Source organism: Schistocerca gregaria, chromosome 3 (genome assembly GCF_023897955.1).
Source record: "Schistocerca gregaria isolate iqSchGreg1 chromosome 3, iqSchGreg1.2, whole genome shotgun sequence".
NCBI lineage: Eukaryota > Metazoa > Arthropoda > Insecta > Orthoptera > Acrididae > Schistocerca > Schistocerca gregaria.
This window is the reverse complement of record NC_064922.1, coordinates 620873287-620895151: the sequence shown is the minus strand read 5'-3', so window position 1 is coordinate 620895151 and position 21865 is coordinate 620873287. Positions and strand designations below refer to the sequence as shown.

Sequence of the window (21865 nt, the reverse complement as noted above, 5' to 3'; positions counted from 1 at the left end):
AACATGTTCTACGTAAGCTTCCCAATTTAAGTTCTTCGTAATTGTAATTCCTAGGTATTTAATTGAGTTTACAGCTTTTAGATTTGACTGATTTATCATGTAACTGAAGTTTTACAGATACCTTTTAGCACTCATGTGGATGACCTCACACCCTTTTCATTATGTAGGGTCGACTGCCAATTTTCGCACCATACAGTTGTTGTTGTTGTGGTCTTCAGTCCAGAGACTGGTTTGATGCAGCTCTCCATGCTGCTCTATCCTGTGCAAGCTTCATCATCTCCCAGTACCTACTGCAACTTACATCCTTCTGAATCTGTTTAGTGTATTCATCTCTTGGTCTCCCTCTATGATTTTTACCCTCCATGCTGTCCTCCAATACTAAATTGGTGATCCCTTGATGCCTCAGAATATGCCCTACCACCCGATCCCATCTTCTAATCAAGTTGTGCCACAAATTTCTCTTCTCTCCAATTCTATTCAATATCTCCTCATTACTTATGTGATCTACCTATCTAATCTTGAGCATTCTTCTGTAGCACCACATTCTGAAAGCTTCTATTCTCTTCTTGTCTAAACTATTTATCATCCATGTTTCACTTCCATACATGGCTACAGTCCATACAGATACTTTCAGAAACAACTTTCTGACACTTAAATCTATACTCAATGTTATCTAATTTCTCTTCTTCAGAAACTGCCATTGCCAGTCTACATTTTATATCCTCTCTACTTCAACCATCATCAGTTATTTTGTCCACAAATAGCAAAACTCATTTACTAATTTAAGTGTCTCATTTCCTAATCTAATTCCCTCGACATCATCCAACCTAATTTGACTACATTCCATTATCCTTGTTTTGCTTTTGTTGATGTTCATCTTATATTCTCCTTTCAAGACACTGTCCATTCCGTTCAGCTGCATTTTCAGGTCCTTTGCTGTCTCTGACAGAATTACAATGTCATCGGTGAACCTCAAAGTTTTTATTTCTTCTCCATGGATTTTAACTCCTACTCTGAATTTTTCTTTTGTTTCCTTTACTACTTGCTCAATATGCAGATTGAATAACATTGGGGATAGGCTACAACCCTGTCTCACTCCTTTCCCAACCACTGCTTCCCTTTCATGCCCCTCGACTCTTATAACTACCATCTGGTTTCTGTACAAATTGTAAATAGCCTTTCACTCCTTGTATTTTACCCCTGCCACCTTCAGAATTTGAAAGAGAGTATTCCAGTCAATATTGTCAGAAGCTTTCTCAAAGTCTACAAATGCTAGAAACATAGGTTTGCCTTTCCTTAATCTATTTTCTAAGATAAGTTGTAGGGTCAGGATTGCCTCATGTTCCAACATTTCTGTGGAATCCAAACTGATTTCCCCCCGAGGTTGGCTTCTATCAGTTTTTCCATTTGTCTGTAAAGAATTTGTGTTAGTATCAACACCTGCTTTCTTTGGGATTGGAATTATTATATTCTTCTTGAAGTCTGGGGGTATTTCGCCTGTCTCATACATCTTGCTCACTAGATAGTAGAGTTTTATTAGGCCTGGCTCTCCCAAGGCTGTCAGGAGTTCTAATGGAATATTGTCTACTCCTGGAGCCTTGTTTCGACTTAGGTCTTTCAGTGCTCTGTCAAACTCTTCATGCAGTATCATCTCCTTCATATACATTTTCTTCCATTTCCATAATATTGTCCTAAAGAACATCGCCCTTGTATACACCCTCTATATACTCCTTCCACCTTTCTGCTTTCCCTTCTTTGCTTAGAACTGGGTTTCCATCTCAGCTCTTGATATTCATGCAAGTGGTTCTCTTTTCTCCAAAGGTCTCTTTTAATTTTCCTGTAGGCAGTATCTATCTTACCCCTAGTGATATGTCAATCTCATTTTTGAGATGTTTGTATTCCTTTTTGCCTGCTTCATTTATTGCATATTTGTATTTTCCCCTTTCATCAATTAAATTCTATATCTCTGCTGTTACCAAAGGATTTCTATTAGCCCTCATCTTTTTACCTACCTGATCCTCTGCTACCTTCACTATTTCATCTCTCAAAGCTACCCATTCTTCTTCTACTGTATTTCCTTCCCCCATTCTTGTCAATTGTTCCCTAATGCTCTTCCTGAAGCTCCCCCTCTGGTTATTTCAATTTATCTAGGTCTCATGTCCTCAAATTCCCACCTTTTTGCAGTTTCTTCAGTTTTAATCTACAGTTCATAACCAATAGATTGTGGTCAGAGTCCACATCTGCCCCTGGAAGTGTCTTACAATTTAAAACCTGGTTCCTGAATCTCTGTCTTACCATTATATAGTCTATCTGAGACCTTCCAGTATCTCCAGGCTTCTTCCAGGTATACAACCTTCTTTCATGATTCTTGAACCAAGTGTTAGCTAAGATTAAGTTATGCTCTGTGCAAAATTCTACCGAGGGGCTTCCTCTTTCATTCCTTACTCTCCCATTCCATTTCTTACCCCCAATCCATATTCACCTACTATGTTTCCTTCTCTTCCTTTTCCTACTATCGAGTTCCAGCCAACCATGATTGTTAAATTTTCATCTCCCTTCACTATCTGAATAATTTCTTTTATCTCATCATACTTTTAATCAATCTCTTTGTCATCGGCAGAGCTAGTTGGCATATAAACATCTCCTGCTGTGGTAGGCATGGGCTTCATATCTACCTTGGCCACAATAATGCGTTCACTATGCTGTTTGTAGTAGCGTACCCGTATTCCTATTTTCCTATTCATTATTAAACCTACTCCTGCATTTCCCCTATTTGATTTTGTATTTATAACCCTGTATTCACCTGACCAGAAGTCTTGTTCCTCCTGCCACCCAACTTCACAAATTCCCACTATATCTAATTTTATCCTATTCATTTCCCTATTTAAATTTTCTAACCTACCTGCCTCATTGAGGGATCTGACATTCCACGCTCTGATCAGTAGAACGCCAGTTTTCTTTCTCCCGATAACAATGTCCTCCTGAATAGTCCTCGCCTGGAGATCTGAATGGGGGACTATTTTACCTCCGGAATATTTTATCCAAGATTATGGCATCATCATTTAACCATCCAGTAAAGCTGCATGCCCTCAGGAAAAATTATGACTGTAGTTTCCCCTTGCTTTCAGCTATTTGCAGTACCAGCACAGAAAGGCCATTTTGGGTAGTGTTACAAGGTCAGATCAGTCAATCATCCAGACTGTTGCCCCTGAAACTACTGAAAAGGCTGCTGCCCCTCTTCAGGAACCACATGTTTGTCTGGCCTCTCAACAGATACCCCTTCGTTGTGGTTGCACCTACGGTATGGCTATCTGTATCGCTTAGGCACGCAGGCCTCCCCACCAACGGCAGGGTCTATGGCTAATATGGGGGATCTTTACTAAATCATTTTGCAATTTGTTTTGATCTTCTGATGACTTAATTAGATGGTAAATGACAGTTTCATCTGCAAACAATCTGAGACGCCAGTTCAGTTTGTCTCCTAAATCATTGATAACAATAAGGAACAGCAGGAGTCTTGGAGAAAGCCAAAAAGCACTTCTGTTACTCAGTGACATTTCATCAGTTACTATGAACTGTGACCTCTTTGACAGAAAATCATGAATGCATTTTGTGTATGTTTTATAATTAATCCATAATAAGAAAAAACAACATTTACGGCTTCAGAATGAAATTAATCTATTAAAAACTAATGGTCTTTAAGAGGAAAAAACTTTGTTATTTGAGATTCTTAACAATAACATCTCTAGAATGGACTATCAGCTATACATTTATGGTACATAAGAAAACATTCAACTTGAGTATTTTAAGTGGCTATACGTAAGTCTTCTACTGTATAGAAGCAGTTATTTTGAAGTAACATTGCATAATTATCTTATTGTTATGAAAGTACGTACATTTTCATGAATAAAACGCTGTTTTCTAAATATAAATACAAGTCGCAGGCAGTATATTGAGCCCCTAAAAAGATAATTTTGTGGCGGAGGGGAGATCATGTTACTTATTCTCCTTTGCTTAATAAATATCTCTTTGTGTTTGAGATGCCCCAAAATGGAATGCAAATGTGAGTACTGAGTACAAGTACCAAGTATGAATATTTTTAGTGTTTTGGTGTCACAGACTTTACTGAGGACTTTAAATGCATAGATCACACTGCTCAATCTAGTTGTTGTTGTTGTTGTGGTCTTCAGTCCTGAGACTGGTTTGATGCAGCTCTTCATGCTACTCTATCCTGGGCAAGTTTCTTCATCTCTCAGTACCTACTGCAACCTACATCCTTCTGAATCTGCTTAGTTTATTCATCTCTTGGTCTCCCGCTATGATTTTTACCCTCCACGCTGCCCTCCAATACTAAATTGGTGATCCCTTGATGCCTCAGAACATGTCCTAACAACCGAACCCATCTTCTAGTCAATTTGTGCCACAAACTTCTCTTCTCCCCAATCCTAGTCAATACTTCCTCATTAGTTATGTGATCTACCCATCTAATCTTCAGCATTCTTCTGTAGCACCACATTTCGATAGCTTCTATTTTCATCTTGTCCAAACTATTTATCGTCCATGTTTCACTTCCATACATACAAATTTCTCTTCTTCAGAAATGCTTTCCTTGCCATTGCCAGTCTACATTTTATATCCTCTCTACTTTGACCATCATCAGTTATTTTGCTCCCCAAATAGCGAAACTCCTTTACTACTATAAGTGTCTCATTTCCTAATCTAATTCCCTCAGCATCACCCGACTTACTACATTCCATTATCCTCGTTTTGCTTTTGTTGATGTTCATCTTATATCCTCCTTTCAAGACACTATCCATTCCGTTCAACTGCTCTTCCAAGTCCTTTGCTGTCTCTGACAGAATTACAATGTCATCGGCGAACCTCAAAAGTTTTTATTTCTTCTCCATGGATTTTAATACCTACTCCAAATTTTTCTTTTGTTTCCTTCACTGCTTGCTCAATATATAGATTGAATAACATCGGGGAGAGGTTACAACCCTGCCTCACTGCCTTCCCAACCACTGCTTCCCTTTCATGTCCCTCGACTCTTATAACTGCCATCTGGTTTCTGTACAAATTATAAATAGGTTTTTGCTCCCTGTATTTTACCCCTGCCACCTTCAGAATTTGAAAGAGAGTATTCCAGTCAACATTGGCAAAAGCTTTCTCTAAGTCTACAAATGCTAAAACCGTAGGTTTGCCTTTCCGTAATCTAGCTTCTAAGATAAGTCGTAGGGTCAGTATTGTCTCACGTGTTCTGATATTTCTACGGAATCCAAACTGATCTTCCCTGAGGTCAGCTTCTACTAGTTTTTCCATTCGTCTGTAAAGAATTCGCGTTAGTATTTTGCAGCCGTGGCTTATTAAACTGATAGTTGGGTAATTTTCACACTTGTCAACAGCTGCTTTCTTGGGGATTGGAATTATTATATTCTTCTTGAAGTCTGAGGGTATTTCGCCTGTTTCATACATCTTGCTCACCAGATGGTAGAGTTTTGTCAGGGCTGGTTCTCCCAAGGCTGTCAGTAGTTCTAATGGAATGTTGTCTACTCCCGGGGCCTTGTTCCGACTCAGGTCTTTCAGTGCTGTGTCAAAATCTTCATGCAGTATCATATCTCCCATTTCATCTTCATCTACATCCTCTTCCCTTTCCATAATATTGTCCTCAAGTACGTCGCACTTGTATAGACCCTCTATATACTCCTTCCACCTTTCTGCTTTCCCTTCTTTGCTTAGAACTGGGTTTCCATCTGAGCTCTTGATATTCATACAAATGGTTCTCTTTTCTCCAAAGGTCTCTTTAATTTTCCTGTAGGCAGTATCTATCTTACCCCTAGTGAGATAAGCCTCTACATCCTTGAATTTGTCCTCCAGCCATTTATGCTTAGCTATTTTGCATTTCCTGTCAATCTTATTTTTGAGACATTTGTATTCCTTTTTAACTGCTTCATTTACTGCCTTTTTATATTTTCTCCTTTCATCAATTAAATTCAATATTTCTTGTGTTGCCCAAGGATTTCTACTAGCCCTCGTCTTTTTACCTATTTGATCCTCTGCTGCCTTCACTACTTCATCCCTCAAAGCTACCGATTCTTCTTCTACTGTATTTCTTTCCCCCATTCTTTTCGATCGTTCCCTTATGCCCTCTCTGAAACTCTGTACAACCTCTGGTTTAGTCAATTTATCCAGGTCCCATCTCCTTAAATTCCCACCTTTTTGCAATTTCTTCCGTTTTAATCTACAGTTCATAACCAATAGATTGTGGTCAGAGTCAACATCTGCTCCTGGAAATGTCTTACAATTTAAAACCTGGTTCCTAAATCTCTGCCTTACCATTATTGATACCTTTTAGTATATCCAGGATTCTTCCATGTATACAACCTTCTTTTATGATTCTTGAACCAAGTGTTAGCTATGATTAAGTTGTGCTCTGTGCAAAATTCTACCAGGCGGCTGCCTCTTTCATTTCTTACCCCCAATCTATATTCACCTGCTATGTTTCCTTCTCTCCCTTTTCCTACTACCAAATTCCAGTCACCCATGACTATTAAATTTTTGTCTCCCTTCACTATCTGAATAATTTCTTTTATTTGATCATAAATTTCTTCAATTTTTTCGTCATCTGCAGAGCTAGTTGGCATATAAACTTGTACTACTGTGGTAGACGTGGGCTTTGTATCTATCTTGGCCACAATAATGCATTCACAATGCTGTTTGTAGTAGCTTACCCACATTCCTATTTTCCTATTCATTATTAAACCTACTCCTGCATTACCCCTATTTGATTTTGTGTTTATAACCCTGTAGTCACCTGACCAGAAGTCTTGTTCCTCCTGCCACCCAACTTTACTAATTCCCACTATATCTAACTTTAACCTATCCAATTCCCTTTTCAAATTTTCTAACCTACCTGCCCGATTAAGGGATCTGACATTCCACGCCCCGATCCGTGGAACGCCAGTTTTCTTTCTCCTGATAACATCACCTTGAGTAATTTCCGCCAGGAGATCCGAATTCGGGACTATTTTACCTCCGGAATATTTTACCCAAGAGGATGCCATCATCATTTAATGATACAGTAAAGCTGCATGCCCTAGGGAAAAATTACAGCTGTAGTTTCCCCTTGCTTTCAACCATTTGCAGTACCAGCACAGCAAGGCCGTTTTGGTTAATGTTGCAAGGCCGTTTTGGTTAATGTTGCAAGGCCAGATCAGTCAATCAATCAGACTGTTGCCCCTGCAACTACTGAAAAGGCTGCTGCGCCTCTGCAGGAACCACATGTTTGTCTGGCCTCTCAACAGATCCCCCTTCATTGTGATTGCACCTACAGTAGGCCATCTGTATCACTGAGGCACGCAAGCCTCCCCACCAACGGCAGGGCCATGGTTCATGGAGGGGGGGGGGGGGGGGGGGGGGGGGGAATCTAGTTACTAACTTTAAATTTTATGTATGTCCCACCATACTGTGTCATCTATCCAACTACGAGAAATTTAGTGGTTTCCTCTTAATTTATAGGTACACTTTGAAACCTGGCATCATCTATTTTTGATGAAACTATATGTGGTGAGCAGAAGCTTGTATACCCAGTTTTGTCATTCAGTAACAGTTTGTGTTTAATCAGTTTACCAGCTTGGAATTTGTATCAGAAATTATGTTTCGTAAATTATCAGCACTGTGATACAAATTAGTAAATACATTGGAGTCATCAGCAAACATTACTAGGAAACCCTTTCAAATGCTTTGGGGCAGATAACTGATAAATGTGATAAACAGGAGTGGAAGAACCCTTGTGGAATGCCTTGTCTTATGACTTGGCCCTTTGAGTGGCAGACAGGCACAAGAAAAAGACTCTCACAATTAAAGCTTTCAGCAATTACTGCCTTCGTCAGCAACAGACACACTCCTAAAAAAAATTTCAAATCAGGAAAAACACTTGGCTTTATGTTGTTGTTGTTGTTGTTGTCTTCAGTCCTGAGATTGGTTTGATGCAGCTCTCCATGCTACTCTATCCTGTGCAGTCTTCTTCATCTCCCAGTACCTACTGCAACCTACATCCTTCTGAATCTGTTTAGTGTATTCACCTCTTGGTCTCCCTCTTATGATTTTTACCCTCCACACTGCCCTCCAATACTAAATTGATGCCTCAGAATATGCCTACCAACCGATCCCTGCTTCTAGTCATGTTGTGCCACAAACTTCTCTTCTCTCCAAATCTATTCAATACATCCTCATTAGTTATGTGATCTACCCACCTAATCTTCAGTCTTCTGTAGCACCACATTTCGAAAGCTTCTATTCTCTTCTTGTCTAAACTTTCAGAAACAACTTCCTGACACTATACTCGATGTTAACAAATTTCTCTTCTTCAGAAACGCTTTCCTTGCCAATGCCAGTCTACATTTTATATCCTCTCTACTTCGACCATGGGCTCATATGAAGAGTAAATGCTAGGAGAAAGAGAGTGAACTGAATATTCTGCAGAACAACCTTCACCCACAAAAATCAAGGAATCCACAGAATTTTTTGCTGTAAAAAAATATTGGGTAACTGTTTTAGTTTTCAGAATGAGTTTATAAAATTACTTGCTATTAGGTGTGGATAATTTTCTTTGTTAGTCGCATTAACAATGTAATTGTTTGCTGAATTTTCAACAACATATATGTAACTGTGTTGAAAAACTGTGCAAAAAAATAATGCAACAACCTTGCATGGTTCGAGCAGGCGTAAACAGTGCTCTAGCACGACATCAGATGGGGCACCATCAATGGAAGCTGATGCTAAATGTGACAGTTCCTCCACTACTCTTTTTTCAACTAGATTTACTAATCGTGGCAGGCATAGCCGATTTCCTAGTTCAAGCAGATCAAGGCATCTTGAAGGAGAAACTGGTGGCACATCATCTGTATACAAATACACAAGTAATTGATGAAATGTGTCTTCTCGCACTCCTGGGAACAGGATCTGTTGGCAGAACAGAAGAAGGTGCGTTAAATACTTGAAGACAAGAGACAGTCAACAAAGGGTACAGAATTCAGTCAAAAGTACAGTTACCAAATTTAATGGATATACACTTTATAATATACATTTTTATAAAATCTGGATAAAACAGTAAATTAAGTTAAAGAGTGTATACAGTGCATAAATGAGCCCTACATACTTACAGCAGACTAGAAAATTGCCGATAGCAAATTCATTTATACATTCATGATGAAGAGAAAGCCCATGGATGTGGAAATAAATTTTGAGTTGGTGGGAAACAAGAAAACATCTCTACAGGTAGCACACCTAACAGGAAAAGAACAAGTGAGAAGGTCTCTCAGAATCAAGAAAGATATATAATAGGGTGTCACATGAGATTCCATGTAAATTAACAAAACTATAAGACAGTTGAGTAGCCACAGTTGATCAAATATTAATTCAGTTTGATGCAAAGAAGTAAGACATTTTATGTATTTAAATTTATAGTTCAGAGATATATGTAAACAAAGGCAAATAAGACAGGTAAGTAATAACAATAAAATGTTAAGCTGTTATTGATACAAAAAAGAAGAAACTAAACATATATAAGACCATACAGAGAGAAATGAGAGAGTAATACGTAAAAGTGGAGTTTAAAATGGATGTGGTGCTATCAGCAGGAATATATGTGAACCTATGGGCAAGGAATTATCAGTGTTTGTGTTGTACAACATGTTCTGAATAAAGTGCTACATATCTCCATGCAAAAAAGGGATCCATCATATTTCTTACAACGGCCTCTGAATTGCTAACATTAAGATAGTACATACTGGTGGTAAAATAATGGCATTTTAGTAACCAATTTTGTAGAACAGAGTTTCCAAAGGGAGCTTTAATATATCTTTGGATTATGCAACAGAATAGCACAGTAGTGGTCTCGCATATAATCCAAAGTTACATTGAGAGATTACTCAGGTCATATCTATCTCTCTACCCAAGCTAGTTGGAGGATCCTGCCCATAATGCTTCAAATGTTCTCAATTGGGGACATACCTGGAAATTTTGCAGGCTAAGGTAAGGTTCAGCAAGCACAAAGACAAGCAATAGAAACTCTTACCATGTGCAGCACGTCTTCACTGTTCATCGCGTCACTGAAGACAATTCCACTCCAATCTATGAGATTCCAGGCTGAAGACACATCTGGAGACTCCCAGGACAGTGGTGGGATACCTACCGACTATTGCCTGCCCTACAGTCTTACAACCAGAAGTGATGATCAAGATTGTCATTTCTTTTCATAGCTGGACCCCTTTGGTTGTCATATATGACACTCTTGCAGCACAGCGGTACATTGACAATATTCTACTCCCTATTTTGTTGCCCTCCATGGCGACCCATTCTAGGCTTATATTTCAGCATGATAATGCCTGCCTGCACATGGCAAGAATTTCTTCTGATTGTCTTTATGCTTGCCAAACTCTACCTTGGTCAGCAGGGTTGCCAGATCTCTCCCCAATTGAGAATGTTTGGAGCAATATGAGCAGGGCCCTTCAGCCATCTCAGGACTTTGACAATCTAACATGCAAATAGCGTAGAATTTGGCATGATATTCCTCAGTAGGACATCCAACAACTGTATCGATCAAAGCCAAGCCCAACAACTGCTTGCATGATGGCCGGAGGTGGACCACCACAATACTGACTTGCTCCATTTTTGTAGCACTTTCTCTTGCATAAATCCTCCAATTTTTCTTTGAAATCACATTTTTGTCTGTACATGTACATCAAATCTACTGATTTCTGTCCTATCAGAAGATTTCTTCACATGTTTATTATTATTATTATTAGACAGATACCTGACCATGTGCATATATGAACCCCACACAGTTATGATTACTTTCTTTTACTTCTTTTACAAAATGAATGCTAAGTTAGGATTCATCTCAAAATATTATCCCTCACTACTTCAAAGAATGAAAATGTACAAAATATGTTAACTTACTGATTTTCATATCTTTAAATCTGGCAATTACTCTTATGGCAAATCAACTGAATCCGAAAGTTTCAGTACATCTACTATTAGTTTATCAATCTCAAGCTTGCATGAACGTGCATATTCACAAACTTGAGAATTTTTCTACTTTGCTTATTATTCCTTGTTGGTACAGCACAGGAAATGGATGTGGATGTTTTTGAACCCATATTTTAATGGCACTAAATATGATCAAAATAAGTTACCATAACCACTTTCACAAAAACATCATATTATATATTTATATCTAAAAACAAAGATGATGTGACTTACCAAACAAAAGTGCTGGCAGGTTGACAGACACTCAAACAAACACATACATACACACAAAATTCAAGCTTTCGTAACCAACGGTTGCTTCATCAGGAAAGAGGGAACGAGAGGGAAAGACAAAAGGATGTGGGTTTTAAGGGAGAGGGTAAGGAGTCATTCCAATCCCGGGAGTGGAAAGACTTACCTTAGGGGGAAAAAGGACAGGTATACACTCGCACACACACACATATCCATCCGCACACACACAGACACAAGCAGACATTTGTAAAGGCAAAGAGTTTGGGCAGAGATGTCAGTTGAGGCGGAAGTACAGAGGCAAAGATGTTGTTGAAAGACAGGTGAGGTATGAGCGGCGGCAACTTGAAATTAGCGGGGGTTGAGGCCTGGTGGGTAACGAGAAGAGAGGATATACTGAAGGGCAAGTTCCCATCTCCGAAGTTCTGACAGGTTGGTGTTAGTGGGAAGTATCCAGATAACCCGGACGGTGTAACACTGTGCCAAGATGTGCTGGCCGTGCACCAAGGCATGTTTAGCCATGGGGAGATCCTCATTACCAACAAACACTGTCTGCCTGTGTCCATTCATGCAAATGGGCGTTTGTTGCTGGTCATTCCCACATAGAAAGCTTCACAGTGTAAGCAGGTCAGTTGGTAAATCACGTGGGTGCTTTTACACGTGGCTCTGCCTTTGATCATGTACATGTTTCGGGTTACAGGACTGGAGTAGGTGGTGGTGGGAGGGTGCATGGGACAGGTTTTACACCGGGGGCGGTTACAAGGGTAGGAGCCGGAGGGTAGGGAAGATGGTTTGGGAATTTCATAGGGGTGAACTAAGAGGTTACAAAGGTTAGGTGGACAGCGGAAAGACATATTATATATTTATTTATATTCAGTTGGTGCTTCCCTATGCAACTTGACAACAATATCTGTATCAACTCAGCAAAAAAGAAAAAAGAAACGTGCTAATTTTGACTCAGATTCAGGTAAAAGGTGGACCATTAAAGTACAAAAAGAACGACAATGGACATATTATCAAACCCTGAGGAAGACAAACTGTCATTTCTCCACATGTGGATGATATGTTCCCCTGTAAATTACTTGAATGGTTATGTGTAAGTTTCTAACGCTGTTTCTAAAATACACATTAACTACATTTGGTATATATCCCACAAAAATATATATTCTGGAACAGTATGTTATGACTTGTACAGTCAAAATCTTTCAGTAAGTTGTGAAAGTTCTCAAATTGTGAAATTTCAGCACTTTCTTAAACTTTGTATTTTGTTCTCAGTGAATTTATTGGTAGTATTTTGAAATCCTAACTGTGATTGGCTGAGTGCTCAAGTGTTTGCATTCTTGAATACATTAGCTTCTCAAATAATTTACAAATTCATATTATTATCTTTTGTGACAAATGTACATAAGGAACATTTTGTGGCAAAGGCACTAGACTCTGCTAAGACGTTTCTGTTGATAGATCAATGATTTTTGGTACTGGACACCGTAACTGCACCCAACCTAATACAAAATTCACAATGTAAATTAGAAAAGAGGAACAGCTACATTCTCTCAATGTATTTATTAATAGAAGTGTGGATAGACACCTTGGCCATGGTATATATAGACATGTACGCATTGCTGTGCTACTTTATAATGTTTACGATTATTGTATCGCCTGCCACGTGTGAGATACGGTCAGTGATACTTTTTTGACCGCGAGAAGCCTATCAGCTGCAGAAATTCATTGTCAGTTAACAGAAGTTTATGGCTTGAATGCAATGAGTGAAGGTAAATTGTGTCAATGGGTTACAGAGTTTAAAAATGGCTGTCAAAACATCCATGACGAAGAACGCTCAGGCCGGCCCTCTGTGATCACTGATGATTTGGTGGCTGCAGTCAAAACAAAGATTCGTGAGGACAGAAGATTCACAATTTCCACTCTTTCTTTGGAATTTCCACAAGTTTCAAGATCGGTTTTGTACAAAATTGTGTCTGAAAACCTAAACTTTAAGAAACTGTGTTCTCGGTGAGTACCCAGACTCCTCACAGAGGACCACAAAGGGAAGAGATTTGCCACATCATTGGACTTTTTGATTCGTTACGAGGAAGAAGGGGATGACATGTTGTGTCAAATTGTCACTGGAGATGAAACATGGATATCCCATATCACTCTCGAAAGAAAGCGACAATCGATGGAATGGCGACACACAACCTCACCCATCAAGGTCAAAGCCAAACAGACGTTGTCAAAGTGAAAGATTATGGCAACTGTGCTCTGGGACTAGTGCGGTGTTTTGCTAGTGGACTTTATGCCACGAGGAATGACAATCAACTCAAATGCCTATTGTGCAACTCTAAAGAAACTCCACAGAGCAATTCAAAACAAAAGGCGTGGCATGCTGACAAAAGTAGTTTTGCTCCTGCTCGATAATGCTAGGCCTCACACCTCTCAAAAGACTCAGGATTTGATTGATTCTTTTGGCTGGGAAGTTTTGGACCATGCACCATACAGCTCCGACCTTGCTCCTAGCGATTTTCACTTTTACCGGCACCTGAAACACCGTCTTGGCCGGCAGCGCTTCAATGATGACCATGAAGTGAAAGCGGCTGTGAACTCGTGGCTGTCGGAGGAGGCGGCCAAATTCTTTGAAGAGGGAATTAAAAACTTAGTTGTACGGTATGACAAGTGATTAAATGAACAAGGCAACTACATAGAAAAATAGGTAAAGGTGTGTAGAATCAGAAAATAAAAGTTTTTTTACAAACGTATTTGTATCTTTTTTTTAAAAATAAAAATGGCCCTTACTTAAAAAACAACCCTCGTACCAGCCAATTGTGTTCCTCATGGCTGGTATAAATTTGGCCGCCCAGCAAATAGTCAGTCAATTCTGTACTCGCCACTGATCGTATCAGTCACTATCATCACTGTTCTATGGACTATTCAATAACAACCCACTTGGCACTTGGCTCTTCTCACTGATTGCATTTCAGATTTTGTCTTTCTTTGTTATTAGCCTGCTCACATCATTGGGCAAAGATTTTTGCTTTGCACTTCATTGTTGTAGTGGCTGCTTTGGGCTTGTCTAGGCTGTGCTTTGTCCACCATCAGTCAGTTGTGTTTAGCTCAACTAACACTTGGTATTGTGTCCTCCTCCACAAGTGGCCCTTCCACGGTGCTATTGCATCCATCTCTCTTCTCAGTTCCGCTGATATTCGGCTATTCATGAAAGCAGCAAGTGTTATGGTATAGGGTAAGAGTTACTTGCATTTGGTAATTAAGGTGTCTGTTGAAATTTTATAAACTAGGGAGGCATTACAACGTAAACAAGGTTTAGGTCCCCACTCTCAGTCTCACTTGTCATAACATTCTCAAGAGCCTGGAAATAATGATGCTATGAGCATTCCATAAAATAACTGCATGGGTTAAAGAAATATGTATATTAAAGGATGCAACAGAGAAAGGGAGTTAAATTTGGCTGTAAATAGGAGCAGACATCAACAATATATTAAAAAGATAAAGCCAACTGCGTGAAAAATATGGGAAGACGAGAAAAGAGTCTATTCTGTTCTACTCTACTGTAGAGACGTTGGCTTCCAAGCAGCAAAGAGACCTATGACTACTGATTAGAGAACCTGATGTAGTCAGCTAGGTCAGTCATTGAATTGTTGTGCACAAAATGGTATGTTTTGAGTTTTTATTAACTAGTTCATTATTTCCAAGTTCCATGAATTATAATTGTGATGTGGGATGAGCCAATTTATATTTATATTACAATTTTGCAGTGAAAAGGAAAATGGCAGAATGCTTGATTGCCATTTATCTGATTGTCTTTTACATAAGACTTGAGCTACCTTTAATTGCTTGTGTTCTTATGTACAGTGATTTGTAATTAAACACACACAGACAAACACACACACACACACACACACACACACACACACACACACACACACACACACACACACTCTGAAGAGTATGAGTCTCTGTAAATATTAACAGAATTCAGTGGAACAGCTGGAACTGTTATCTGATCTAAATGTCTGTCATTAGGAGAAAAAAAGAGACATTCAACCATCTAGTAATATTATTTGTTTGTATACTGACCACTTTGGCACTACTTTCCCTGAAGTCCCCTGAAAACATTGCTTTCATCATATCACAACGAGCCATCAACATTGGACGATGGGCACTGTATGAACCATCATCCAACTGGAAAACAATGTCAGAGAACAATCCCTGGCCAAGACACAGATCTTCCAATCGACGGCGTACTTCCTATACAGACAAAGAAAAATAAATGTTATTAATATGTTTAATGAAATATTATAAACTTCTAAGTATTGACCATAACAGGTATGTCATGATAAATGTCCACACATGAAATAATTCCACCTGAATACTGCAGAAGTTTTTTGTTTGTTGTAATGTACATGAACTAGATACTGAGAAACAAAATTTCTGAATTTCAGTCTTGGACCATGCAGTGACCTACATATTACTATTTCATTTAGGCTTCTGTAAGTGTCCACATGGTTACTCAGCAGTTATGTCAGCTTGATGGATATATTACCATACATAATGTGTCACTACATCTGATTAATTCATCATCAACTAAGCAATAAGTTGATCATTCCTTCTACATTCTGTTACTACAATTACTAAGCCTCATTCTGTCACATAAACCATGTGAATGGTATAAATTTCTTTACTCCTTTTGCACTGTGACATCATTATGCCTGATCTTCATGTGCAACTATCCTTTAAGGGAAAGCAGACCCATTTCTCTAAACTTCACCTTTTGACAAGCACAAGAGGAATATAGACTTAAACAGTTATTATTGTGAGATGTACTTATACTAGCAATGTTGATACTGGTGGTTAGCTTTGCCTTTTAAGCCTGCCAGTATTAAGTTCTTAGTTGATTTCACTTTTAAGTTGTGGCCTATTTTGTTAGATATATCTTAAGTGAGTCATAAACATTAATTTACATTCTTCAGACAAAATTCACTAATATTACCTTCCGATATTGCTGTTTCACATCAGCATTCAGAAATTCTTCATGAGCTTGAATGTTGCTGACAAAACTGAGCAGTTCTGGTAATTCAAGGAATTCAGCTGCCTGTCTTATTTCCTGCACATAAATTCACAAGAATAGATAGTTAATCAAGATTTCAGTTTTAATGTATGTATCAGATAGTTGGCATATATGCATTGAAAGTTTAAGGTTAAAGATACATAAAATATGTCTAATATGAGACCCTGCACTTGTACTGACAAGACAAAATTTTAATTTTCTATGTATTTAAAAGTTTCATTATAATAATTTATTAGCTGCTTTTTTTATTATCACTTGATTTTCAAAGACTAAGTGACATTCAGCATTTCTCAGTGACCTCATGCAACAACAATGCATTTCTTATTATAATTTATAATTTTATGAGGGAAATGAAAGTCTATATGTGACTGCTAATTAAAATCTAAGCCCAAGCCATGCCTAAGGTGCACACATTGCAAGCAGAATTGTCTATGCCACTAGATTAAAATAAAACTACCAACATATTAAAGAAACAGGATGGAAAATATGTAGACTAGTTCTTTTATTGTAATGGGATTCTTATGAAATATTCCATCATGTCAAGTTAAAAAAATAATCTAAATATACTGAAACTTCCTGGCCTTGAACTTCATGCTTTTCTTTTGCAGGAAATGCTCCTAAGAAATGTGTTATCCAAGTGCATTTCACATTTCAGTCTATATTTCTGATTTGCTGATATTTTTCAAACTCCACACAGGCTTGTGTATACCTTACTGAACTACCACTCATAGGAGAAAGGATGTTTGCAGTAAATAACATGGAGACAGTCTATATGTAGTTCAGCACAAGATTTAATAAATTTTCATCCATCAGGAAGTTTCCTTACTGTACACATTCTGCTGTGGAGCGAAAGATTTCTATGAGAATCGGAATGCAGTTTAATGAATTCATAGCTTATATCTCAAATGCATCTTGAAATAAACAAATCTCAGAGTGATATTTATTTCCAAGACAATACACATATGAGATAGAGTAGATTACTAGTAAAAAACTGGTTCTTTTTTCCCAAAATCATGAAACATGAGTTCAAAATTGGTTTTAAACATAGATCATCAGAGCTGATTTAAAACTCTTCAGTCAAAACATCAAGGATGGTCATATATAGAACAGTTTATTTAAAAAAGAAGATTGTGGACTTTTGACTTTAGATATAGCTAAAATCCATTCCAGAAAGTGCAAAACGTGAAGTAGGACAAATAAAAACTGGACACATGAAACATGTATTGATGCATGATCCACAATCCATCTCGCACAATCAGTATGAGGAGTGAAGCACAATTTGTGCATATGTACACCAATTAATTAATAACCTTAGCTGAGTTACTGTGAACAAACTGAAGGGTATTTCAAAGACTTGTGACAAATGCAGCAGAAATAAACTTGCAGCAAGGTTTATAGTCTTGGCACTGAAAAAACTACTGCATGTTGACTTAGTGAACAATTTGTTACAAATTACACAATACAAAGCAAAAATGAAACAAAATTAAATGGAGATATTAACCAATCCAAATGTATCCTTTTAGGGCACAAAGAACTCACTACACAGAAATTCAAATATGAAAATCCAACATAAGCTTTAGAAAAAGTTTTGTACCTGTGAATTGTATTTCACATTAAAAATGCATAACATATGACAGCCTAACTGAACAGAATCTGAATCTGTAACTTAACAGTCACAATCCATCCTATGGGAGCAGCATTCTTCTACCAAGCAGTTTTCAGGCAAAGCAGTAGCTGCTGGGAGCAAGTAATGGGGCTCCAACTTAAATTGAAGCTGGTTTCCAGAAAGAACTAAAAACATCAGTAGTATTCGTGGGCCCTAACTGCTGCTTATAATACAATGTGGTTAGATGGACTAATGTCAAAGTTAAAGCAAATTGTATCTTGCATAAGGCTAACAGAACTGATGTTCAATACATTGAAAAAACCGGTATTTCTGAGTCTGCCTTCATGACAAAACAAGCAAGTCATATACAATGAAGAACAGTCTTCCACAAGTATCTGTGCTGGCCCCACTGTTGTTCAGCCTGTTATAAATGACACACCATAAACTGTATCTGAGAAGTTCTGCTATGCAAATTATACTGCCATTTCATTCCAAAGCAAACACCTAGAGAAGGGAGAAAATGTGCTCAGACAAGACCGGAGACTACCTTGTGGTTATTACAGGAATTGCAGATTGTGTCCTAACCTTACAAAAACTTAAGTTATAGCTTTCCATCTCAACAACAGCTTAGCAAACCAGCCACTAAAAGTCACCTTCTGCAACAAAATGGTTAAGGACAACCTTCACCTTAATAATCTTGGAATTCAGTGGATTGTTCACTATCATTCAGGACTCGCCTCACATCACTTGCAGAAAAGTTAAAGAACTGGAACAAAATTATCTGGAAACTAGCTGGAACTTCTTGGGGGGCTCAAACTGACACTCTCTACACAGTGGCCTTGTCCCTTGTGTAATCTGTGGTTGAATATTGCACACCAGTATGGTACAAGAGTATGCATGTCAGTAACGCTGATGTTCATTGAATAATACCATGAGAATCACAATGGGTACTTTGCGATCAAGATCAATTCCTTAACCTTGGCTGCCTGCTCTCAGTAATGTTGCTTCCCCAGATCTCAGATGACAAGCACAGTGAGCCTTGAAGGGGAAAGGATTGCCTGCCTGGGAAATTGTTCTCAGTTCACCCAGAATGTCTCTCAAGTAAAGGAAACCATTGTGGACAGTTCCTGAGATCCAGGCACTGAAGGCTGAAGACGTGTGAAAGTAGACATGAAAAAAACACCAGCAAACACTTTCGTGGCCTCAAAGACCCCATAAGTGTATCAGATTTCAGATTTGCATCTGCCTAGAAGAACCTGGTGTCAGCTAAACAGGATCCAGAGTGAACTAAATCCTTTATGTATAAATGGGGACTGTGTGACTGTGGAACTTCAGAGCAGACCACTGACTGCATCGTACAGGAATGTCCCACGAGATGTTGCAGTGGAAGCTGGAAGCATGTCATCAATGCCTCTCCAAAACAACAATGGAAGAGATAGACTCCTTTGACATCAACCTGTAAGGTCAATCAAGACTAGAGCTCTTTGATATTCATTTCATACTTAACTGTGTAAAAAACTGCTATGAATTGTATATGTACACCCATATGATAAATAATAATAACAGTAATAATAATAATAAGCATTCTATTTTAAAAACTCATTGTTTGCTGAAGTGGACTGTTTCTATTCACTCAATGTCCAGCAGTTTCTATTGTCCATGTAGTGATAACAGATTGCATTTCTAAAATAATGCTGTATTAATATTCATATAATTCAGGATTTCCTAAAGGTATATTCTGTTTTGTGAGTAATGAAACAAACACAGACATGGAAATGTTATACTATTAATCAACAGCATTCTCAATCATCCTAGAAGTAGGATAAGTAAAATGCTTTTCTTGTTAATGAAAACATGTTAGCCACAATGAACAAAATATGAGTTTGTGTGGGGGGAAGCAGAGGGGGGGGGGGGGGGGAGGGGGGTAGTATTAACAACTGCCACTTGTAGCACAGACGAAATTTAGAGTCAGCAATATTGAAGAGATTATCTCTTTCCATAGGGCATATATTACGTGGTCTTGAAGCAGATCTCCCTCTGAATCTATGCTGTCCTATTACTTAAAAGTGTGTATCAGAAGATACACACTTTGGACTGCTTTTCATGAGACTACATATCTGTTATTCAAATTTTTGACACTCTACAACAGCCTCTGGTAAACAAAACAAGCCTTCATCTGTTCTCTCAGTCTTATTTGTATGCATTCTTTATGTCCCTGTTTGTCGAACCTCTTATGAGCACCAGTACCATTACACCCGTGTATGTTCATGACACTATGTACATTTTAGGAACCTTAGCAATGTTTGACAAAAAGTAGTAAATCCAATCACAAATATTACAAGACATGTCCCAAACCTACCTTTGTTCTTAAATGTGGTTTAAATGTATTCACAACAGTCACCATTTCTGTAACTACCAATAAATAAATAAAAACAATTCTTAATACTGTTGACATGCACACACTTAGCATATTCAAATTAAAAACCTTTCTTCTTGCCAAATACTATCCACACAGTTTTAATTCTATTATTATTACCCGCTGTAAGCTCCTCATCTAGTGTATAAAATGCAATATATTAGTTTTCTGTTATAGACCCTCACTTCACGCACTTCAGTTTGTTAAAAAAATCTTAGTTATGAACTTTAACTAACCTTCAGTGCCAAGTAATATGTGAATTATGAATTTTTTTTCTTTTTATTGAGCATGTGCTTAGCTACAAAAAGTCTGTAACTGTAGACTACAAATATTTTGAGACAGAGAGTGTTGCAGGGTGTTTGATATGTCTTTTGGTGCTCTTAGTGGCTCATATACATTTAACATATCAATGGGAAAAGCACTGCAGCAAATGCTTTTTATTACATCATGTACTGTCATATCTTTTCATAGACATCCCAATGCAATTAAAAGGAGCATTTTCAGACCAATACAAAGTAGGAAACATAAAACTACAGATCAGTATCATTGATTCCCATGTTCACAATGATTCTTCTTCAACCAGTGATGCTATTGCAGATAGTGTCTTTTTTTACTAAAACAATCTCATTGCAGAAACTCAACATGGATTTTGAAATAATCTCAACACCAGTACAGTTGTCACAGAGTTTTTGCACAATGATGTGGGCATATTTCTAGATCTTACAAAGACATATCATCTGGTCAATGGTGTGCTGCTCCTACAGAAACTGAAATTATGCAGTATCAGGTACAAATCTCTTGATCTCCTGTCAACTTACCAAAACCAAAAGAAAATTATGCACAGGTATATATTATCAAAATGTGGTGATAAAAATCAACATCCAGGCTATAGACAAACTATAGTGCAAGGCATGCCGTGAGGTTTAATACTGAGGCCAATTCCTTTTCTCTTGTATATAAAAGATGTACAATCTTTTAACTCCCATATAATTATGTATGCTGATGGCACATTCCTACTATTTTATGACAACAGTGAGAGACAGACATGGTTCAACCCATGGGGCATTGGAAGTGATTAAATATTTTAGTAACCAGGACCTAAAAGACCCTAAGGCAAAATCATAGTAACTGGATTCCAAAGAAGGTGGCTCATGTCACAGATGTATAGGATATATTTGTGGGCCACTGTCTACAGATAAAAAAGGCCCACAGTAGTCTGCAATACTGTGACTTTGCACTTCATTTTTTGGAGTACATGGAAATGGATGACATGTGGTCAGGTAACATTCTTTGGATGGACAAGGCACATTTTACTCTGCATGATGCCACAAATACAGAACTGTTACATTCCACATGCTGTGCAGAAACATAGACTGCACCCAGATTATGTGACTGTGTGGTTTGGTTTCACAAGCACATTGATTCTCAGTTGTTTTTTTTTTTAAACAGATATGACATCTTGTGGTCCTATTAGGTGCACAGTGAC

At 38.1% G+C, this 21865-nt stretch overlaps 1 protein-coding gene across 11 annotated transcripts in view; it reads right to left on the bottom strand.

The window, feature by feature from the left end:
• The window catches only part of LOC126355206 (rho-related BTB domain-containing protein 1), a 1271465-nt gene that overhangs the window by 17820 nt on the left and 1231780 nt on the right, over positions 1–21865 (bottom strand). For all 11 annotated transcript variants that reach the window (XM_050005446.1, XM_050005447.1, XM_050005450.1 and 8 more), the window contains 3 exons: positions 16280–16393; positions 15367–15537; positions 8704–8961 (listed from right to left, as the gene is read on the bottom strand). In XM_050005446.1, coding sequence (XP_049861403.1) covers positions 8704–8961; positions 15367–15537; positions 16280–16393 — 543 coding nt within the window. The remainder of the gene's footprint in view (positions 1–8703; positions 8962–15366; positions 15538–16279; positions 16394–21865) is intronic.